General features: G+C 41.4%; 1 protein-coding gene across 1 annotated transcript; it reads left to right on the top strand.

The window, feature by feature from the left end:
- The first annotated feature begins 13523 nt into the window (after positions 1-13523).
- On the top strand, positions 13524-15163 carry LOC147882875 (fe(II)/2-oxoglutarate-dependent dioxygenase 4-like). Its single transcript, XM_087401079.1, has 4 exons — positions 13524-13823; positions 13991-14232; positions 14313-14637; positions 14885-15163. Exons 1-4 carry the CDS (start codon positions 13551-13553, stop codon positions 15125-15127), a joined length of 1083 nt encoding a protein of 360 aa, XP_087257205.1. The 5' UTR covers positions 13524-13550; the 3' UTR covers positions 15128-15163.
- The last annotated feature ends 9303 nt before the right edge of the window (positions 15164-24466 follow it).

Below are 24466 nucleotides of genomic sequence, written 5' to 3'. Positions count from 1 at the left end.
ATGATAATATCGGAATCCATCAATGTGAAGGTTGACGTTTTGTGTTGCATGTGTCTCTTGGAAACATATAATAGCTCTATTGTGAGGCTATTACTTGCTACTATGTCTTGCCTATGTGGGTTAAAGTATGCAATGTTCAGTGATTGGTGGATGTTTATTGTGTTTGTACTTAATGTTGTGAAGTCTATTTGCTCAAAATTCCAAGATGATTCTGTTTGAAGGCGTTTAATCTCTTGTAGTACAACTGTATCAACTTTTACTTGCTTGCTTTCAATTTCCTTCCAAAAAAATAGATTTCTAGGCTCACTAATTCTTGAAAGTGCTGTATATACTAGTCCATACGATCAGATGTTGGATGGATCAAATGTGAGGTAATTCATTGATAGTCCTTGTGATCAATGAATTGTTTGTGCTGTTGTTGGTTGAAATGGGAATTGTGTTTTTGTTACAGTGTTTAGGTGGTTCTTCCCTACTTGAAATTCACGTTGGATTCCTAGTATGGGTGTCCAATGTGTTGATGTGCTATGATCATAGAGATGATTATTGTTTTATCTTGCTTTTTTGCCTATCTTGATGTTATGAAAAACCATCCATACTATTGGCTTTTGGGTTGTTGTGTTTGAGTTCATGAAAATTCCATCTGCCCCATTTACTATATCATCTTCAATGTCAAGATTCCCTGAGCATACTTCAATAATAATTCCAAATTTTGAGTTGAGTTGCTAATGCAACCCTGCTATACATTTAGGATCCTTTGGTATTTGTAATTTTTTGTTGCATTGCTTTGAGTAAATGTGGTTGTCCTGGTAGCAGCTCAAAGACGCTTAGTATACAACAAATGTGGGATTTTCTCTCTCTTGTTTGGTGTTTTCACATATTATTTGTTTAGAAAGGCATGTTGTGAATGTTTTCCTACCCTTATGTTATTTAGTATTGTCAAGAATTCGATATTATCTTGTCTCATTGGATCTGTAAGTTTGTAATATTTGAAGTATGTTTTCTATACTTGTTGTGCAGATGATATGAAGTTAGATTTATCTGAGAAAATGCAAGTGTTTGTTGTGGGACTCGCTTGGCAAAGGTCACCACATAAGATCACATCTATGCCACCAAATTGTTCTAAATGATTGTGTTTAATTTTACGCATATGCATATCTACTGCATGAAATGTGTTTTGCCCTACAAGGGATATTTCATTAATTATAAGCAAATCCAATTTATCATATAATATTGACAGCTCATGAAATTTTTATGTTGCTAGCGATGTGTATGTTGAAGTCATGAGTGGCAAATGTAATGCTAAATGTATAGTGTAACCACCAACATTAAACGCTGCTCTACATGTGTATGCTAGGAGCACAGTGCCTGTGGTTTTTCATCACTACCTATGTCTTTGTGTGAGTAGTGTCATAGCAATGCTTGGACCATCAACATTAATGTAAATGTTTTCTCTGTTCTAGCATTCCCAATTAGAAACACATGTATTTTACTTCCATTGTCCCTTCTTTTTTTACACATGATGTCATCCACGATGTGCCACTATTTATTGTTCAAATTCCTAAATAGTTCATAATATTATTGATTAGGTATTCTCTCATATGTCTTTGTCATGTCAACTGCCACCATACTATGTCTTGAAAGCATCTTCATGTCCAGTGTTATGTCATACTGATCACGAGTAAATTCATTTCCTTCATTGTACAAGGATGCACTACTTTCAGATGTTGAGGATGCACTACTTTCAGATGTTATTTCGTGGTCTGAAGGTGGTAGTATAGTCTTGTTAAAGGTTTTCTTATTGTTATCTATAGTTTCCCTGTTATTGATGTGAATGCCATGCCATGTTATGTTGTTGCTATTAAGCAAGTGTTCGTTGTCTTTGAATGGCATGTACAACATGCACAATTCTCTATAGTAGTTCTCTGGTTCCTTTGACTGATTATAGTTATTGAATCATATTGCCTTTGCTCTTCTCCTTGTCTTTGTTCTATAGTAGTTCTCTGGGTCCTTTGTTTGATTAAAGTTATTGAATCGTATTACCTTTGCTCTTCTCCTTATCGTTGCTTTTGTTTGTGTGTGTTGTGCTTACTTGCATACTCTGCAAGGCATATACTTTCAATTATTTTTTGCCTCTTTTGATATTTAGCGACAATATCATCAAAAAGATGTCATTTCTGTGAGGGTCTAGCTTCTCTAATTGCCAATTTTTTTTGAGTAGGAATGCCCGTTCTTGTGGCAGGTTTGTATTGATGTAGACAAACTCTCGAGTGTTGCTACTTAGAGGCAAAGTTAATGCCAAATAAAAACTCGGGGGGTTCACTCATCATATGTAACCCTATCACGTGAGTTCAATAGAAGGATATTTTTTATTTCTAAAATTTACATAAATAAATATACATAAGGGACTATTTAAAATAGTTTTGGAAAAAATTTACAGATTTGTATAGAAAAGGGGTACATTTTATTAATGAAAAAATTTACAGATAAGGGATTTTAAATATAGGCCTTGAACGCACGTGATATAGAGGGTTTATACATAGTGACCCCCCTAAGAATAAAAAGCTTGTTGTGCACTAATGTGCTGCATGTTCAATATAGTGTTTATAACCTTTCTTGGCCTCTCGTTTGCTTGGGCCTTTTATTTGATAGACTAGTTTAGTGCATTCTTAATTGCATCAGTTGTGGCCCTATTAATTTTTGCAATGTACGACGTGCAATACACTATTGTGCCATGTGGGTTATGTCAAAGAATGTAGGATCGTGCTAAACCTAGTACAACTAGAGGAGCATAAGAACTATGGAGGCTCAAAGCATAAAAGAAAATCCATGGAAGAGATGATGAGCAACTATAAACCAATCTATTGCAAATCTATATTCAACAATACATGATAGGCTTCTTATATAGAGAGAGCCTCTAGAATAGTCAAACCATGTGGAATCCTCTCATCCACATCTCTCCTTGTGGATATCATCTCCACATCTTGTAGTCCACATCCTAGGGTGGCTACTTTAATTCTTTCCTTATCACATACTTTTGCCCTTTAATATATGTGCTCATGGCACCATATCTCAACCCCTCCCCTTCGTGCCATGATCCCACAACAACACAAAGCAACTATAGATGCGCTTGGTAGATGCGCATAATAGCGGGCACGTCTATAGGCATTGCTTTAGTAAAGGAATTATGGGCACGTCTACAAGCGCATCTAATAACTCGTCTATTTGCATGTCTATTAACACGTCTAATTATGCGTCTAATCTAAGAAAATATAGGCCCATCTAACATCGCGTTTATCAGTGCATCTATTTGCACGTGTATTAATGCGTTTATTTGCACATCTACACTGAGAATTAGACACGTAGATAGATGCAAACCAGAGAATACAGAAAGTCAGATTTTGGTGTACATCATTTCTTTCCAAACATTGCCCATGATTACCAAAGCACATAATTTTAACAGAACATCAATGCTTTTTTGCAAGCCCACATATACAAGAATTAAGTGAGGTGAGGAGAATGAGACAATATGTAAAATAGTTTTGGCAATATCAATGATGGGGCTACGGTTCAATCTCATCCTCAATGAGATCAACCCTTGCCAAACTATCTACTCATGTGCTCATCGAAATCAGCATCACCAATGGTAGGCTCGTCCTCATGGGTAATGGCCTCAATATCTGTATCTCCTATCTCATGATCATCCTCCTCTCTCGTATCACGGTCATCATCACATCCATGGCCATGATCATCCTCCATACGCTCCATATTAGTAAATGTACTATACATCACTTTGGAACGTGGCATAATAGGTATGACATGCCACCATCTATTATTATCCACCATTGGTTACTAGACAACTTAATTCAAACACAAATACAATCATGTTATTTTTCTTGCATCAAATATTTAAAAGCGAGTATTTTTATATGTGTGCAGTACAGTACCTCTTCACATTGTTGCGGTAGTACTAGTGTGTCCTTCCTACTTTGCCAAAACTTTGTGGAGTCAATAGTTACAAAGCCACTTGCATGGCATTTGATTGTTGCATTAGGGCCTCTTTCCACCATGTCCTTAAACCACTTTACATCTAAAACATACACAAAGAAGCGTCGAAAGTCAAGCTTAATAATATCTTGGATTATGCCACAATAATCATCCATGGCTCCATTGGCTCCCTCAAAGCTAGCAATGACACCGCAATCTTGTGTGTTTCTCTTATCATCAATCCGTTGTGTTCGAAAATGCTTGCCCTCTCACCATATAGCATTGAACATAGTGCACTACACCAAGAAAAAATCAATTAAATAAGCAATCTAAATTATTGAAAGCTCCTAGCTTATGCATAACATTCTATATACCGACCTTGCTCATGCATCCCCTAGCATACTCCCATTCTTCCATTGTGATATGCATCCCCTCGTCCTTCTCTGCTTTCTCCATTTCATCAAGTAGCCAATCCACATGAATATCCTTTGGAAGTGCTCTTAGATACTGAGGGTATGGAACATGAGATCCGTGGTGTGTACGAAAGAGGGCCCTTTCTTCTTGTCTTCTTGCCTTTGCATCCTCGTATCTTATCACCCATCTTTTCATCACATCACTATTAAGCACGCAAAAGAGGTTGATACTATTATGCAACTTCGTGTCTATTACTTTGTTGCGTCCTTTCCCTTGAGGCACAATAGAGGTCATCCTTAAGTCTTCATCATCCCTCCATAGTCGTGGGAGAGAGCTATCCACATCAACAAGAAACTCAGAAATATATACAAGTGACTCTTGTACCAACCGACCCTTGGCCATGCTACCTTCGGGTCTTGCATTTTGTCTCACAAAGCCCTTCAAGGTCTTCATGAAGCGCTCAAGGAAGAACAACCATTGTGCATGTATAGTACCGCATATAGCAATCTCATCCACCAAATGCACTATAAGATGTAGTTGGCCTGTGAGAATAGAACATGGAAATGTCTCCTCCACTAAACAAACCAAGCGATGAACTAAATAAGAAGTTGGTCAGTAAAGGATGCACTAAATAAGAACTAGCTTAATATATGTGAAGAATCATTGGCTTTTACTTTTAAAACCACAAGTGCTGAAGCACTAAAATCTTGTTTTCACTGATGACCCAATAGAAATAAAAAATTGCTTTCATATGGTAGATAACCTTTTGTCCAAGTGATTTTCTCAATCAACTTTCTGGTCTATTGAACGTATATAAAAGATGTAGTATCTAAACAAAATAAAGTGTTAGCGGGCAATCTTTATTACCAGTCAATATAGCACACAATAGTTAGAAACCCTTACCGACTCATGCCAAGTGGTGGAGGAGTCGTGGAACCGTCCCAAATTCTCATCCAATCTCCCACGGTGAGTGATTGTGGGAGGACTTCATTCCAAGGGGCAACATATATAGGATGATCAGGTGGGAGAAATCGATGGTGATTCTCATAGATGACCTTATTCAATGCGTCTGCCCGTGAGGCAACTAGCGAAGGACCACAAACAGGACATGCATGGTAACCCGATGTAGTGAGACCTGAACAATAGATGCAATTAAGAGTTGAAGGTGGGTCAAGGTGCCACATCCTTTGCCCTCAAACTTAGAAGTGCAATGCTTACCTGAACACTCGCCATAGCCTAGGAAGTCATGCATCGTCCACATCAAGACTGCTTTGTAGTTGAAGTCTCGTGATGAGGGAGGCCTGCTCACATCATGCACCTCGATACCTCTCCAAAGTATCTCTAGCTCATCAATCAAAGGCTCCAAATAAACATCAGGGTTTTTGACTTTATGTTTCCCTGGAATTAGAAGGGACAGCATAACATGTCCTTTCTTAATAGCATAGAGGGTGGAAGATTATAGTTCACCAATATCACTGGCCATACACTGTAAGAGGTGCTTTTTAGACCAAATGGGTTCACACCGTCCATACCTAATCCAAGTCTCAAGCTCCTAGGTTCTTCCTTGAAGCCTGGCCATGTGTCTTCAATATGCTTCCACGCAAGAGAGTCCACGGGAGTTCTCCACTTGCCATCGGTTGATCGATGGGAGGAATGCCATGACATGAGCTCTGCAATAGATTTGCACTTGAACATATGTTGGATGCGAGGGATTATGGGAAAATGTCGTAGAACCTTACGAGGCACGTCCAAAGTTTTGAGATATGCTCTATATCTTGCCTCTCCACAAGTAGGACACTCTCTTGCATCCTTATGTAGTCCACAAAACAAAACACAATCATTGACACATGCATGGATGTGCTTGTAAACTAGCATAATTTACCATGTTTGCAAAAGCTTACTTGAGTAATGCATTTAAACTTGCATTGCTCCATCCATAGATGGTTTGCAAGTTTAGTAACTCAAGGGAGCCACGTAGAATAAAGAATGTGCACCCCTCAAACAGTGGAGTCGATGCTGCAATAAAAAGATCATCCTGTTCCATGCTATCATCCCTCCCTTGATGGACATATAAATCCTGCACCATATCATCAAACACCTCCTCCTCCATGGCTTCATGAGGTAATGGCGGAGGGCTACTATCACCATCACTCCATGCATCTGTAACAGTCCCTCCTGAAGATCCCACCTCATATCGCCGACGCTTCGCCTCCTCATGGCGAGCATAGGGCAACATATGCGAGTGTGGCATTGAGGTGGCATTGCATCCTATATCAAATTAAAATGGGATCATAACTCAAACATATGAACACCCATAGGTATCTCAATCAACCTTAACTCTTTAACACTTACCATGTTTACAGTTGCATCCCATTCTCCATACTTTGAGATGTGATTTAGTGTAATCCTGCATGCACGATACATGTTTCCTCGACATCGACGATCACACATACATTTGATTTTTTGCTCCAACCACATTTCGCGATGGTGGATACGGAGGGATTCATCCTCACTGGAGCTACTTGTTGAAGATGAAGACATCCTACAAACAACAAACAACCCAAAAAAATTTGCTTTTATTCAAATATTTAATTTTAAAGCTCTGTGGCCCATCTAAAGGCACGTCTAAAACCACGTCTGCTCTGTGTATTTAGACACGCAATTACATGTGTATTTAGATGCATGTATAGATGCACCATTAGATGCACTTATAGACATGGTTTTCAAATCTACTTTTAGTGCGCTTGCTTTGCTTTTCTTCACATAAGCTTCGCGCAGCTTGCTTACTTTGCTATTATTAGATCCACAGTCCACACTTAAGAGGAAGGCACCCACACTTACTTCCAGGCTTACACTTAAGAGGAAGGCACCCACACTTACTTCCAGGCTTACAGGAGAAGAGGGTGAACAAGGAAGAGAAGCAACTTTGAAGAAGAACAAGAAGCTTCCATACCTCTATCAAAGGTAAGTCTCTTTACGGTTCATCTTCTTTGGAAGTTGCTCTCTTTGGATTCGTCCTTTGTCGTATCCAAGACACGAATGATTTTGGTATCGCTGTTACGCTTTTGTGTCGGGCACATGTCCTTTTCCACCTTTTAGAAGAGTCTATCTATCGGAGCGTGTCTATACAAAGCGCGTCTAAAACTGTATCTACAAGCACGTCTATAGACATGTCTAGTTTGTTTTTAGACACAGATAGCCGCGTCTATAGACGCATTGTTATACGCGAGATTAGACGCGCTCCAACAGTTTTAGACCCTTCCCTTCCCTTCTCTTCTCTTGCCTTCCCTTTCCTTTTCTTTCCTTTCTCTTTCCTCTTCCCTTTCCCTTTCCCTTTCCACTTTCACTTCCAAGAAAAGGATTTGCCTCTCTTTTCTTCTCTCTTTTCCTATATTTGCCTCTCTTTTATCCCTCTCTTTTCGTGGTAATTTTTCTCTCTTTTTCTCTTCTTTTTCTCTTCTCAGCTCATTAGTAATCTTCTTTTTTTCCTTTTTCCAGTTCATCATGTGGCCAGGAAGCTCTTCAAACTCACCTGATCTCCGAGAGACCATTTTTAGGGAGTTATATAATCTTTTAGGGCACCCTCCCAATCCTGGGGAGTTATACATCTACATGACGAGTACTCTAAACACCCCCCAGGAGTCGGTACTACAGACTACAAACCACGCCAACCCCACACTAGCTAAGATTACCCTAGCGGAGTCAGCACAGCCCAGCTGGCTACATAGCCGAGCCCCTTCCCCCATGCCATCTTATGGCCCTTCCCCCACACTATCTTATGCCCCTTCCCCCATGCCGTCAGGAGGTACTTCTGTCTCGCAGAGCTGTCAGCGTACTCTTGTGCAGTTGAGACTCGGTTCTCCAGCTACGAGTGGTCTATGTAGTCCCGTGCAGTCTCCAGCTACGAGTGGCCAGCGCACTAGCTCGACACGACAGGGTAGCAGGCGTAGTAGCAGGGAGAGCGGTGGGGGATGCATGACACAGTGCTTTGGGAGGGGTGGTGGTGGGGACGATGATGATTCAGATGATTTAGACCTGCCTTCAAGTGATGGTACGATCTTCTATGGCATCACTCAGATAGGAGGCATCTTGATGGATGCATGGGGAAAGGACATCATGGCCTTCATGCACTCTGTAATTGCTAACAATTACAAAGATTGTTTTATCCACTGCAAAGACATCCAAAGAGGTTGGCTGATGAGACCCTCGCTGCTATTCGCTCTATGTATCCTAACCCCCCCAATCTTCAGTTCATAGATAAATGGGCCAAGTCAAAGATTATTATGATACTTGGCAACAAAAGATCTTCGCTTAAGAGGCAAGCACTAGCAGAGCTTGCCAGGCTCGAGGCAGGTAGCTCACAGTGGAGTATTTTCCTACGGTTTCACTGGATCCCTAGAGGATAGACGACACGTTACCTGGGATTCCAGGTAGGCCTGGACATCACGCTGGCTCAGTAGTTCTTACCGGTCCTACCGGTCCTAGCCTCCATACGACGAAGCTAGCCTTCTGAAGCACGGCTCCACTATCCTTGGCATGCAGGGCCCTTGTGGTTAACCAGGTCCTTCTTGCCACCACTTGGTATGTGGCCTCTTGCTGGTGTTTCTCGAGATCATGTGTAGCCCAGCTGAGGAGACTGGTGCGGAACTTCCTTTGGTCTGGCTCAGATGGTTCCGGCACCACCAGAGCTCGGGTCGCCTGGCAGGTCATTCTCCCCCAGACAGAGGGCGGCCTTGGCATCATAGATCCAGAACTATAGAGTCAGGCACTACTTGGCAAGTTAGTCATCTGCGGTCTGACCCCAGGAGGGCAGACATGGAAGCTCTTGCTTCAGCATGGTCTCAGTGCACGTACCCCCTAGAGAGGGGGTCATTGGTAGCCATCTATCCGGTGGATCTTCACTTCTGTCCCATTGACTTAGCCCCATTCCCCCTTCCTCCGTAGCCTCGTCTCGGTCTAGAGAAAGTTGCGACATAGCCTCTCCCAGGTTCCCCCTAGCTGTGGAGACGAGATAGACAGACAACCCCTGATCTAGAGTAGCCAGGTGATAGATGATACAAGTCGCCAGCTTGGAGAGAGATCCCATATCCCTTGGGTGCTCTAGGCACGTGGGCCTGTGTGCTCGCTCCGGGTTTGGAGGGATGTCTACAGCCAGCTGAGCCTAGGCGAGCTGGCAGCAGTAGTAGGTACGGCACGTGGGAATCCAGGCTCGGCGAGGGGAGATCAATGCTGCCATTCCTGCAGATTGGAGGATTCCCATGGTCACCAGACAGCTCTTCTCGGGAGATGAGAGGTGGCTAGGACAATTCACACCTCGGGGCATTCCTTTGGTGGTTGCAGGCCTTTTCTCGGACTTCTCGATCCACTTTTTCTCCATCATCGATGATAGCCGCCTCCAGAGCAGAGAGGCCGTGATCGACCCCCAGCTTCCCTGGCAACGCCTTTGCATCGTAGGACTGCAAGGGAAAACGTGGCATATAGACCCCCTGATTATGCATGACCAGGACTGGAGACTCTGGATATGGGAGGGCCGTTCCTTGACAGAGGTGGAGTGGAACCCAGGGGAGTGGCGCTGGCCACCATTGGAGACCTCAGAGAACCCTACCCCCTTCTTCTCTTACAGTGCGCATACTGGTAGGCATGCTCTTCGGGCTCTCTAGCACGGGCTACCCACACAAGCACATAGTTGATATGCCCAAGGGATATCTCTGGTCTTTCTTCGCACATTTTGGAAGACTCTTTGGACAAGCTGGTGGCTGAGGAAGATCTCTTACTTTCTTTGGATGGTGGCACATAAGGGGCTACCAGTTGGCAGTTGGCTAAGGCACATGGGGCAGGAAACGGTGCTTCCTTCGTGACTGGGATAACCTGGAGCTGTTCTTCTAGCACTCTGCTCAGAGTCTTCAGTGGCATTATGCCCCCCCTCCGTGGCTGTTTGTCCACTCTCTGATGATTATGCCTTGAGAGGCTTGTAATTAGCATTTTGGCTCCTCAGGTTGTATCCATTTTGTGATTGCAGCCCGCTGGCCTTTAGGTCCTCTTGTACTCTCGCTTTCAAGTAATATAACTAGCACTACTTTTTGTGCAAAAAAAAATGTATCATTAAGCCAATAAACCCCAAAAGTGGCATTTGCAGGCCCTTTGAATGTAATTCATCTTGTTTCCTATTCTCAACACACTTTCTTCATTTTAATTTAAGACATTCTTAATTCAAATCAACTTATTATTTCGTCCTTCATTCTGCCTTTCCCTTAGGCGGGCACCCTCGTTCATTTGTACACGGTAGATACCATTAGCATGAGAGACTTGGGTTACTTTTACACGTCCAACTATTACAAAGGGACAAAACTAATTTGTGTGAGCTGCAAACGCTGGCAACATGGCAGCCTTTTCATGAGCGCTGGCAACATGGCAGCCGTTTCATGAGCACACGCGGAGGAGGACGATATAATGCTGCGAGAGAGCACCATATGAACGCTGGCAACATGGCACCCTTTTCATGAGCACACGCGAAGGAGGAGGTTATAATGCTGCGAGAGAGCTCGGACAAGAGCTGCGAAGTGAATGCTGTGGCAGGATGAATCCGTGTTGAAGCAATGAGCGATGGAGCAACCTGTACATATAACCGCCTCGGCGAACTCTTGGTATCGTAGATATGGACGTGTCCCTTCCCCGCCCCAGCTTTCGTGTAATACTTCACGGTATGGCCCTTGCAGTTGTTGAGTCGCCCGTCGCCCTGCCTGAAGAGAGAATTGTTGGCATGAAGGAGCTGGTTGATAATGGTCTCATCACGAATCTTGTTCTGTCCCTGTACGTCCGTGCAGCCAATGACCAGCCATACCCTGGCGAGGAAGTTTCGGATGAGTTGCCGGTTATTGATCTTGCAGACCTTGTGGGAGACGACATTGACAGTCAGCGCCGAGCTAAAGTCGTGGAAGAAATCGGCCGTTCATGCTATATTGTTCGGTGAGGTCGACGTCAAACGATCCAACATTGGGGAACTTGCTTTCACTCTCCCTACCCATCCCAAGGTAGTTTCTCCCTTGCTATATCCCCTAACTCTAGCATGAGCGAGACTAGTATTTAGGGGGGGGCTTGCTTGCCGAGTCGTTACTCGTGCCAACGTAACTCCTCCTTTACTACTACAAGGGAATGTCACAAGAGCGAGATGACATCCCAAGAGATCACCCTCCTAGTTTCCAAAAGGCAAATTCATCATAGCATGTATCGCTAAGACAATATACCCCCAAACTGGCGATTATAGTTAGGGCTAGCTAGGGCCCCAAGGCTACTGTAAGAGCTTAATCAACCTAAAAGCACCAAAGAAAGAGAAAGAGAAAAGAAAAGTTACCAATAATAAAAATAAATTAATTTAAAAAATAAAAAATAAAGCGATCATTACAAAAGAAAAGAAAAGAGAAATAAACAGTGAAATAAACAAATGAGAATAAGTAAAACAAAACGTAAAACCACACTTTTTGTAAAAAACCCCCAAAAAAATGACAATGCAAAATATTAAAAGAGAGAGAGAGAAATTTTAAAATAATAATAATTTACTAAACAAAAATAGAAGAAATAAAATAATAATAAGAATAATTGAGAAGAATTTTAGCTGTTGAGGCTTCTGCACCCGCGTAAGATAAATCGATGTAGTTGAATAGTTGATCACCACTTGGACGAAGATTCAAAGAATTTGCATGTCCGCTAGGGTGATAGAAAAACATAGCTTTGTAAGACTAGAATAAGTCCAATCATACAAATTTAGATTTTTTGTTATTCTAAAGACCAAAAATCTACACAGAAATAAAAGGGAAAATGAAAGAGAAGAAAAAAGAGGTAAACAAAACTTTTATGAAAAACAAAAGGAAGGCATACTTAGCAAGCAAAGCAACACTTATGTCGTCATCAGTGCCCAATCATAAGCAGCTATACTAGGTTTCTAAAGACCCGCGGAGTCTCTTGGGCAAACTGAGTGCTTACTAAAGTACGTCAAATAAACAAAAGAGAAAGAAAACAAGAAGTAAAGAAGAAAGGAAGAAGGTGACTAAGCAAAAAAAAACAATCAAGTCAAGAAACAAAAAACAAAATCTTCCAAAAAATTGGAATTAACTCTAGTCTCTCTCTCTCTCTCTCTCTCTCTCTCTCTCTCTCTCTCTTATTTAAAACAAAACAAAAAAAAAAGCTAAAAAGGACCTTTACACTTATGTATCGCTTCCTACAAAGAGGCAAAATTATAGTCCTAACTTAGAAAGCACAAGCATACTCAGTCAAACTCTCTCCATTGAGAACCTATTTTTTAAAACAATGAAAATCTTGGTTAAACAAGTAATGTCTTCAACTTGGGTACGAATGCGAAAAGAAAAGTTGCAAGGACGCGCATTAAAAGCAAAAGAGTACACTCTCGAAAATACCGATGTCGAATGAATTCTACACTCAAACATTGGTTATCGAGACTTCACTTCCATGCAAACATTAATAGACTACAAAATCAAACTTTAAAAAAATCTTTTCACAATGGTTAGGCAATTAGGGCCACCTATTTTCTGCATTACTTTCTTTGCAACAAAAAGATTATGGACATCTTCACTTGAATGCTTGGAAAGAGTTCACTTTGGAGAGAGAGAAGAAAAGAATAGTAGCCCTTCTATAAAAATTCATAGCTTGATTTGCAATGACCCTGTCAAATCCGCTCAATACTATGTGCAGACCATTCTTTAATATATACGGCTCTTTGTCATTGGCAGGCCCTTTGAATGTAATTCCATTCTTCATTTAAATCAACTTATTATTTCATCCTTCATTCTGCCTTTCCCTTAGGTGTGTGCGCACCCTAGTTCATTTGTACAAGGTAGATGCCATTAGCATGAGAGAATTGGGTTACTTTTACAGGTGCAACTATTACAAAGGGACAAAACTAATTTGCGTGAGCTGGAAACGCTGGCAACATGGCAGCCTTTTCATGAGCACACGCGAAGGAGGAGGATCTAATGCTGCGAGAGACCTCGGAGAAGAGCTGGGAGGTTAATGCTGTGGCAGGATGAATCCGTGTTGAAGCAATGAGCGATGGAGCTACCTGTATATATACCCGCCTCGGCGAGCTCTTGGTATCGTTGTCCCTTCCCCGCCCCAGCTCTCTTGTAGTCCTTCACGGTATGGCCCCTGCAGTTGTTGAGTCGCCCGTCGCCCTGCCTGAAGAGAGAATTGTCGGCATCAAGGAGCTGGTTGATAACGGTCTCATCACGAATTATGTTCCGTCCCTGTACGTCCGTGCAGCCAATGACCGGCCATACCCTGGCGAGGAAGTTTCGGAGGAGTTGCCGGTTATTGATCTTGCAGACCTTGTGGGAGACGACATTGACAGTCAGCGCCGAGCTAAAGTCGTGGAAGAAATCGGCCGTTCATGCGACGAGTGGGGCTTTTTCCAGGTGCTAAAAACTGCTGAGCGATTTTCTATTTGGGTATACGGTCGACCTCAGTAATCGATTGCCCGAGGTGCAAGGGGTTGGCGTTCGCTATTGCGTATGATTGAATGTTGATCTTTTTTTTTAAACGGATCTCCCTAAGTGGCATTTGGCAATAACGGTCCTCGCAGATTGTCAATCACGGTATCCCCCCGCCTGTTGTGGAGCGGCTGCGCCAGGCCGCTCTCAAGTTCTTCCAGCAGCCGGCCGAAGAAAGAATGCGCTATTACTCTGAGGAGTTGCGGGTCCCGGTGAGGTTCTCCACAAGCTTCAACCCTAAGGATGAGGACTACAGGGACTGGAGAGACGTGTTGGTATTTAACCGCTTTCCTGGCGAGTTCGACGGCTTTGCTGAAGCTCCGGAAATTGTCTGGTAAGTGTGTCCTCCATTCATGCTTGAATCTAGCGTCCGCGTTTATGCCTACACGGAGACCTTTTGTTGCTGCATTTCAGGGAGCCGCTTCAGGACTACATTGGAAGAATGGAGAAGCTCGCGAATTCGTTGTACAAAGCGATATTTGAGAGTTTGGGCTTACTTAAGGAGTACTTGGAAGGAGAAGTCCCTGCAATTCCTCGGGCCCTCATGACAATGAACTACTATCCCCCATGTCCAGACCCTACTCTGACGTTAGGACTGAGTAGACACTCGGATATAAGTGGTATCACGATTTTGTACCCAAGCGAAGTGCCGGGTCTTCAAGTCCGAAAAGGGGACAAGTGGGTGACAGTCAATCCTCTCAAGGATGCTCTTATCATCAATTTGGGCGATCAGACGGAGGTACGGCTGTGTTTGGCTTGTGCCAACTGCTTCGTTTATGTTCGTTGATGTGAAGGTTTATAAAGTAGAGATTTTCTTTTCGGCTATTGAAAGTATTGAAAAGTGTATTAAAAAGGAAGATATGATAACATTTGCATATGTGCTGAAATGCATGTGTGGAGGAGTGTGGATTATGCATGTGTGGATAATGCTTGTGAAATGATCAAAGTTTTATGTTCACTCGGTTGCCTTTGGTTGGTAAATGTAGATCTTGACGAATGGAAGATATAGGAGTGTCGAACACAGGGTGGTAACGAACGCCGGCAAGGCTCGAGTTTCAATCGGCTCTTTCTTCGGGCCAACTGAGGATACGATAGTTGCACCTCTCGCCAAGGTCGTGAACGATCAGAATCCACCTCGCTTCCTCCCTACTAAGTTTCGCGATTATGTGGCACGGCACCATGCGAGAAGACTGTTGCCGAATAAGGGGAGTCTTAATTTAGCGAGATAAAAGAGGAGTAATCACAATCGAAATAAATCATCAACAATAATGGAGTAATATAGCCTTGCTAAGCTACTATAGCTAACAGTATTTGCGTGTAATTTTCTTTTCCATTCAATAAATTCCCTTTTCTTGTGCCAAAAGAAAAAGAAGCTGAATTTTATTCATTGGCTATACCCTATGTTATTAATTCTTTAAATGATTTTTTGTAGTGTTGTGTAAACAATTGAATAGTCTGACCAAGAAGCAAAGTTTGTCCCATATAGTGCATCCTTAAAGCATCTGCTAGTCCAAATATGGTTAATTGTTGACCCATATACTGTTGTTGATGTTGTGATGATTTGATTCATTTGATGCTTTTCAATGAATTGTTGGAGTGCGTTAAATTTTTTTTCCCATGGTCGATATTAAAGTTGCCAACAATGTATGTAGGATGTTGTAGTTTTGTTTTTGTAAATATGATTTTTAAGGGTTTTATTAATGTCACCATTGTATTCGTTGTTATTAAACTTTTAGGAGTTGATCAAGTTAAATGTGTTGGATTGTCTTGTTTCAAACTTTGTTAGCAAGCATTGTGTTTGTTATTTATGTATGTAATGTGTTTCTTTAAGTTGTAGTTGTGGTTTATAATATGTGGCAACTCCTAATCCTTCTTGTTTATGATAATATCGGAATCCATCAATGTGAAGGTTGACGTTTTGTGTTGCATGTGTCTCTTGGAAACATATAATAGCTCTATTGTGAGGCTATTACTTGCTACTATGTCTTGCCTATGTGGGTTAAAGTATGCAATGTTCAGTGATTGGTGGATGTTTATTGTGTTTGTACTTAATGTTGTGAAGTCTATTTGCTCAAAATTCCAAGATGATTCTGTTTGAAGGCGTTTAATCTCTTGTAGTACAACTGTATCAACTTTTACTTGCTTGCTTTCAATTTCCTTCCAAAAAAATAGATTTCTAGGCTCACTAATTCTTGAAAGTGCTGTATATACTAGTCCATACGATCAGATGTTGGATGGATCAAATGTGAGGTAATTCATTGATAGTCCTTGTGATCAATGAATTGTTTGTGCTGTTGTTGGTTGAAATGGGAATTGTGTTTTTGTTACAGTGTTTAGGTGGTTCTTCCCTACTTGAAATTCACGTTGGATTCCTAGTATGGGTGTCCAATGTGTTGATGTGCTATGATCATAGAGATGATTATTGTTTTATCTTGCTTTTTTGCCTATCTTGATGTTATGAAAAACCATCCATACTATTGGCTTTTGGGTTGTTGTGTTTGAGTTCATGAAAATTCCATCAGCCCCATTTACTATATCATCTTCAATGTCAAGATTCCCTGAGCATACTTCAATAATAATTCCAAATTTTGAGTTGAGTTGCTAATGCAACCCTGCTATACATTTAGGATCCTTTGGTATTTGTAATTTTTTGTTGCATTGCTTTGAGTAAATGTGGTTGTCCTGGTAGCAGCTCAAAGACGCTTAGTATACAACAAATGTGGGATTTTCTCTCTCTTGTTTGGTGTTTTCACATATTATTTGTTTAGAAAGGCATGTTGTGAATGTTTTCCTACCCTTATGTTATTTAGTATTGTCAAGAATTCGATATTATCTTGTCTCATTGGATCTGTAAGTTTGTAATATTTGAAGTATGTTTTCTATACTTGTTGTGCAGATGATATGAAGTTAGATTTATCTGAGAAAATGCAAGTGTTTGTTGTGGGACTCGCTTGGCAAAGGTCACCACATAAGAACACATCTATGCCACCAAATTGTTCTAAATGATTGTGTTTAATTTTACGCATATGCATATCTACTGCATGAAATGTGTTTTGCCCTACAAGGGATATTTCATTAATTATAAGCAAATCCAATTTATCATATAATATTGACAGCTCATGAAATTTTTATGTTGCTAGCGATGTGTATGTTGAAGTCATGAGTGGTAAATGTAATGCTAAATGTATAGTGTAACCACCAACATTAAACGCTGCTCTACATGTGTATGCTAGGAGCACAGTGCCTGTGGTTTTTCATCACTGCCTATGTCTTTGTGTGAGTAGTGTCATAGCAATGCTTGGACCATCAACATTAATGTAAATGTTTTCTCTGTTCTAGCATTCCCAATTAGAAACACATGTATTTTACTTCCATTGTCCCTTCTTTTTTTACACATGATGTCATCCACGATGTGCCACTATTTATTGTTCAAATTCCTAAATAGTTCATAATATTATTGATTAGGTATTCTCTCATATGTCTTTGTCATGTCAACTGCCACCATACTATGTCTTGAAAGCATCTTCATGTCCAGTGTTATGTCATACTGATCACGAGTAAATTCATTTCCTTCATTGTACAAGGATGCACTACTTTCAGATGTTGAGGATGCACTACTTTCAGATGTTATTTCGTGGTCTGAAGGTGGTAGTATAGTCTTGTTAAAGGTTTTCTTATTGTTATCTATAGTTTCCTTGTTATTGATGTGAATGCCATGCCATGTTATGTTGTTGCTATTAAGCAAGTGTTCGTTGTCTTTGAATGGCATGTACAACATGCACAATTCTCTATAGTAGTTCTCTGGTTCCTTTGACTGATTGTTATTGAATCATATTGCCTTTGCTCTTCTCCTTGTCTTTGTTCTATAGTAGTTCTCTGGGTCCTTTGTTTGATTAAAGTTATTGAATCGTATTACCTTTGCTCTTCTCCTTATCTTTGCTTTTGTTTGTGTGTGTTGTGCTTACTTGCATACTCTGCAAGGCATATACTTTCAATTATTTTTTGCCTCTTTTGATATTTAGCGACAATATCATCAAAAAGATGTCATTTCTGTGAGGGTCTAGCTTCTCTAATTGCCAATTTTTTTTGAGTAGGAATGCCCGTTCTTGTGGCAGGTTTGTATTGATGTAGACAAACTCTCGAGTGTTGCTACTTAGAGGCAAAGTTAATGCCAAATAAAAACTCGGGGGGTTCACTCATAATATGTAACCCTATCACGTGAGTTCAATAGAAGGATATTTTTTATTTCTAAAATTTACATAAATAAATATACATAAGGGACTATTTAAAATAGTTTTGGAAAAAATTTACAGATTTGTATAGAAAAGGGGTACATTTTATTAATGAAAAAATTTACAGATAAGGGATTTTAAATATAGGCCTTGAACGCACGTGATATAGAGGGTTTATACATAGTGACCCCCCTAAGAATAAAAAGCTTGTTGTGCACTAATGTGCTGCATGTTCAATATAGTGTTTATAACCTTTCTTGGCCTCTCGTTTGCTTGGGCCTTTTATTTGATAGACTAGTTTAGTGCATTCTTAATTGCATCAGTTGTGGCCCTATTAATTTTTGCAATGTACGACGTGCAATACACTATTGTGCCATGTGGGTTATGTCAAAGAATGTAGGATCGTGCTAAACCTAGTACAACTAGAGGAGCATAAGAACTATGGAGGCTCAAAGCATAAAAGAAAATCCATGGAAGAGATGATGAGCAACTATAAACCAATCTATTGCAAATCTATATTCAACAATACATGATAGGCTTCTTATATAGAGAGAGCCTCTAGAATAGTCAAACCATGTGGAATCCTCTCATCCACATCTCTCCTTGTGGATATCATCTCCACATCTTGTAGTCCACATCCTAGGGTGGCTACTTTAATTCTTTCCTTATCACATACTTTTGCCCTTTAATATATGTGCTCATGGCACCATATCTCAACACCTCCCCTTCGTGCCATGATCCCACAACAACACAAAGCAACTATAGATGCGCTTGGTAGATGCGCATAATAGCGGGCACGTCTATAGGCATTGCTTTAGTAAAGGAATTATGGGCACGTCTACAAGCGCATCTAATAACTCGTCTATTTGCACGTCTATTAACACGTCTAATTATGCTTCTAATCTAAGAAAATATAGGCCCATCTAACATCGCGTTTATCAGTGCATCTATTTGCACGTGTATTAATGCGTTTATTTGCACATCTACACTGAGAATTAGACGCGTAGATAGATGCAAACCAGAGAATACAGAAAGTCAGATTTTGGTGTACATCATTGCTTTCCAAACATTGCCCATGATTACCAAAGCACATAATTTTAACAGAACATCAATGCTTTTTTGCAAGCCCACATATACAAGAATTAAGTGAGGTGAGGAGAATGAGACAATATGTAAAATAGTTTTGGCAATATCAATGATGGGGCTACGGTTCAATCTCATCCTCAATGAGATCAACCCTTGCCAAACTATCTACTCATGTGCTCATCGAAATCAGCATCACCAATGGTAGGCTCGTCCTCATGGGTAATGGCCTCAATATCTGTATCTCCTATCTCATGATCATCCTCCTCTCTTGTATCACGGTCATCATCACATCCATGGCCATGATCATCCTCCATACGCTCCATATTAGTAAATGTACTATACATCACTTTGGAACGTGGCATAATAGGTATGACATGCCACCATCTATTATTATCCACCATTGGTTACTAGACAACTTAATTCAAACACAAATACAATCATGTTATTTTTCTTGCATCAAATATTTAAAAGCGAGTATTTTTATATGTGTGCAGTACAGTACCTCTTCACATTGTTGCGGTAGTACTAGTGTGTCCTTTCTACTTTGCCAAAACTTTGTGGAGTCAATAGTTACAAAGCCACTTACATGGCATTTGATTGTTGCATTAGGGCCTCTTTCCACCATGTCCTTAAACCACTTTACATCCAAAACATACACAAAGAAGCGTCGAAAGTCAAGCTTAATAATATCTTGGATTATGCCACAATAATCATCCATGGCTCCATTGGCTCCCTCAAAGCTAGCAATGACACCGCAATCTTGTGTGTTTCTCTTATCATCAATCCGTTGTGTTCGAAAATGCTTGCCCTCTCACCATATAGCATTGAACATAGTGCACTACACCAAGAAAAAATCAATTAAATAAGCAATCTAAATTATTGAAAGCTCCTAGCTTATGCATAACATTCTATATACCGACCTTGCTCATGCATCCCCTAGCATACTCCCATTCTTCCATTGTGATATGCATCCCCTCATCCTTCTCTGCTTTCTCCATTTCATCAAGTAGCCAATCCACATGAATATCCTTTGGAAGTGCTCTTAGATACTGAGGGTATGGAACATGAGATCCGTGGTGTGTACGAAAGAGGGCCCTTTCTTCTTGTCTTCTTGCCTTTGCATCCTCGTATCTTATCACCCATCTTTTCATCACATCACTATTAAGCACGCAAAAGAGGTTGATACTATTATGCAACTTCGTGTCTATTACTTTGTTGCGTCCTTTCCCTTGAGGCACAATAGAGGTCATCCTTAAGTCTTCATCATCCCTCCATAGTCGTGGGAGAGAGCTATCCACATCAACAAGAAACTCAGAAATATATACAAGTGACTCTTGTACCAACCGACCCTTGGCCATGCTACCTTCGGGTCTTGCATTTTGTCTCACAAAGCCCTTCAAGGTCTTCATGAAGCACTCGAGGAAGAACAACCATCGTGCATGTATAGTACCGCATATAGCAATCTCATCCACCAAATGCACTATAAGATGTAGTTGGCCTGTGAGAATAGAACATGGAAATGTCTCCTCCACTAAACAAACCAAGCGATGAACTAAATAAGAAGTTGGTCAGTAAAGGATGCACTAAATAAGAACTAGCTTAATATATGTGAAGAATCATTGGCTTTTACTTTTAAAACCACAAGTGCTGAAGCACTAAAATCTTGTTTTCACTGATGACCCAATAGAAATAAAAAATTGCTTTCATATGGTAGATAACCTTTTGTCCAAGTGATTTTCTCAATCAACTTTCTGGTCTATTGAACGTATATAAAAGATGGAGTATCTAAACAAAACAAAGTATTAGCGGGCAATCTTTATTACCAGTCAATATAGCACACAATAGTTAGAAACCCTTACCGACTCATGCCAAGTGGTGGAGGAGTCGTGGAACCATCCCAAATTCTCATCCAATCTCCCACGGTGAGTGATTGTGGGAGGACTTCATTCCAAGGGGCAACATATATAGGATGATCAGGTGGGAAAAATCGATGGTGATTCTCATAGATGACCTTATTCAATGCGTCTGCCCGTGAGGCAACTAGCGAAGGACCACAAACAGGACATGCATGTAACCCGATGTAGTGAGACCTGAACAATAGATGCAATTAAGAGTTGAAGGTGGGTCAAGGTGCCACATCCTTTGCCCTCAAACTTAGAAGTGCAATGCTTACCTGAACACTCGCCATAGCCTAGGAAGTCATGCATCGTCCACATCAAGACTGCTTTGTAGTTGAAGTCTCATGATGAGGGAGGCCTGCTCACATCATGCACCTCGATACCTCTCCAAAGTATCTCTAGCTCATCAATCAAAGGCTCCAAATAAACATCAGGGTTTTTGACTTTATGTTTCCCTGGAATTAGAAGGGACAGCATAACATGTCCTTTCTTAATAGCATAGAGGGTGGAAGATTATAGTTCACCAATATCACTGGCCATACACTGTAAGAGGTGCTTTTCAGACCAAATGGGTTCACACCGTCCATACCTAATCCAAGTCTCAAGCTCCTAGGTTCTTCCTTGAAGCCTGGCCATGTGTCTTCAATATGCTTCCACGCAAGAGAGTCCACGGGAGTTCTCCACTTGCCATCGGTTGATCGATGGGAGGAATGCCATGACATGAGCTCTGCAATAGATTTGCACTTGAACATATGTTGGATGCGAGGGATTATGGGAAAATGTCGTAGAACCTTACGAGGCACGTCCAAAGTTTTGAGATATGCTCTATATCTTGCCTCTCCACAAGTAGGACACTCTCTTGCATCCTTATGTAGTCCACAAAACAAAACACAATCATTGACACATGCATGGATGTGCTTGTAATCTAATCCTCCAAGAGAGGTCACATGTTGCCTTGCCATATCTCTTGAGGTCGGTAATTTATTCTCCCTTGGAAGCATTTTACACAATAGCCTGCACGTGAAGACCATAAATGAGGAAAAGCATTCGAGTAATTGACCCACTAGCATAATTTACCATGTTTGCAAAAGCTTACTTGAGTAATGCATTTAAACTTGCATTGCTCCATCCATAGATGGTTTGCAAGTTTAGTAACTCAAGGGAGCCACGTAGAACAAAGAATGTGCACCCCTCAAACAGTGGAGTCGATGCTGCAGTAAAAAGATCATCCTGTTCCATGCTATCATCCCTCCCTTGATGGACATATAAATCCTGCACCATATCATCAAACACCTCCTCCTCCATGGCTTCATGAGGTAATGGCGGAGGGCTACTATCACCATCACTCCATGCATCTGTAACAGTCCCTCCTGAAGATCCCACCTCATATCGCCGACGCTTCGCCTCCTCATGGCGAGCATAGGGCAACATATGCGAGTGTGGCATTGAAGTGGCATTGCATCCTATATCAAATTAAAATGGGATCATAACTCAAACATATGAACACCCATAGGTATCTCAATCAACCTTAACTCTTTAACACTTACCATGTTTACAGTTGCATCCCATTCTCCATACTTTGAGATGTGATTTAGTGTAATCCTGCATGCACAATACATGTTTCCTCGACATCGATCACACATACATTTGATTTTTTGCTCCAACCACATTTCGCGATGGTGGATACGGAGGGATTCATCCTCACTGGAGCTACTTGTTGAAGATGAAGACATCCTGCAAATAAACCCAAAAAAATTTGCTCTTCTTCAAATGTTTCCCCTCAAACTCTGTGGCACGTCTAAAAGCGCGTCTAAAAGAGCGTTTGCAGGTGCATCTAAAAGAGCATCTAAAAGAGCGTTTAGACCTATGTCTAAAACCACATCTACCCTGTGTATAGAGATGCACCTATAGACGCCCTATTAGACGTGCCTATAGATGTGGCTTTTAAACCTGCTTTTAGCCCGCTCGTTTTGCTTTTCTTCACACTACTTATGCTTCGTGTGGCTTGCTTGTTTTGTTATTAGTTGATCCATAGTTTTGACGCTTAAGAGGAGGGCACCTACACTTGCTTCCAAGCTTACACTCAAGAGGAAGGCACCCACACTTACTTCCAAGCTTAAAGGAGAGGAGGGCGAACAAGGAGGAGAAGCTGCAACTTTGAAAAAAGAGAAGAACCTTCCATACCTTTATTCAAGGTAAGTCTTTTTGTAGTTGATCTTTTTTGGAAGTTTGCTCCCTTTGGATTTGTACTTTCTCGTATCCAACTCTCTTTGGATTTGTACTTTCTCCTATCCAAAAAACGCATGATATGGTTATCAGTGTCACGTTTTTGTATCGAGCGCAATGTCCTTTTCTACTTTTTAGAAAAGTTCATCTGTCGGAGCACGTCTATAGGCGCATCTCAGAGCGCGTCTAAAACTGCGTCTAAAGGTGCATCTAAACACGCATCTAGGCTATTTGCAGACACAGACAGTCGTGCATATAGACGCACTGTTATATGCAAAAATAGACGTGCTAATCAAACGCATCTATAGACGCGCTCCGATAGTAACCCGATTCTCTCTTCCCTTCCCCTTTCTTCACAGCTCATCACTAATAGATTTTTTTTCCTTTTTCCAGTTCAACATGTGGCCAAGAAGTGCTTCCAGCTCACCTGATCCCTGCGATTCTATTTGGAAGGACTTATATAACCTTTTAGGGCACCCTCCTAGTCCTGCGGAGTTATACGGGTATATGATGGGTACTCTAAACACTCCCCAGGAGTCGGCACTATAGACTCCAAACCACCCCACACCTGCTGAGATCACCCCAGTGGAGTCAGCAGAGCCGTCTTATGCCCCTTTCCCCATGCCATCTTATGCCCCTTCTGCCATGCCGTCTTATGCCCCTTCCCCCATGCTGTCAGGAGGTCCTTCTGTCTCATAGAGCCATCGACGTACTCCTGTGCCATCGAGACTCAGTTCTCCAGCTACAAGTGGTCATCATAGTCCTGTGCAATCTCCAGCTACAAGTGGCCAGCATACGAGCTCGACATGACACGATAGCAGGCATAGTAGCAGGGAGAGCGGTGGGGGATGCATGGCACAGTGCTTTGGGAGGGGTGGCAGTGGGCACGATGATGATTCAGATGATTTAGACGTGCCTCCGAGTGATCGTACGATATTCTATGACATCACTCAAACAGGAGGCATCTTGATGAATGCGCGGGGGAAGGACATCATGGCCTTCATGCGCTCTGTAATTGCTAACAATTACAGAGCTTGCTTTATCCACTTCAAAGACCAGCCAAAGAGGTTGGCTGATGAGACCCTCACTGCTGTTCGCTCTAGGTATCCTAACCCCCCCAATCACC

This window comes from Dipteris shenzhenensis, chromosome 29, assembly GCF_047967505.1.
Source record: "Dipteris shenzhenensis isolate YYH24624 ecotype China chromosome 29, Dip_SZ_1.0, whole genome shotgun sequence".
NCBI lineage: Eukaryota > Viridiplantae > Streptophyta > Polypodiopsida > Gleicheniales > Dipteridaceae > Dipteris > Dipteris shenzhenensis.
The sequence above is the reverse complement of the archived record's forward strand: the minus strand, read 5'-3'. Positions and strand labels throughout refer to the sequence as shown.

What these genes read in the sequence shown, in the direction of transcription:
- LOC147882875 (XM_087401079.1), top strand. Translation starts at nt 13,551, where the DNA reads ATGGCCCCTGCAGTTGTTGAGTCGCCCGTCGCCCTGCCTGAAGAGAGA. An exon ending in ACGAGTGGGGCTTTTTCCAG is followed by an intron (nt 13,824 to 13,990) that starts GTGCTAAAAACT and finishes CGGTCCTCGCAG; the next exon opens with ATTGTCAATCACGGTATCCC. An exon ending in GAAGCTCCGGAAATTGTCTG is followed by an intron (nt 14,233 to 14,312) that starts GTAAGTGTGTCC and finishes GCTGCATTTCAG; the next exon opens with GGAGCCGCTTCAGGACTACA.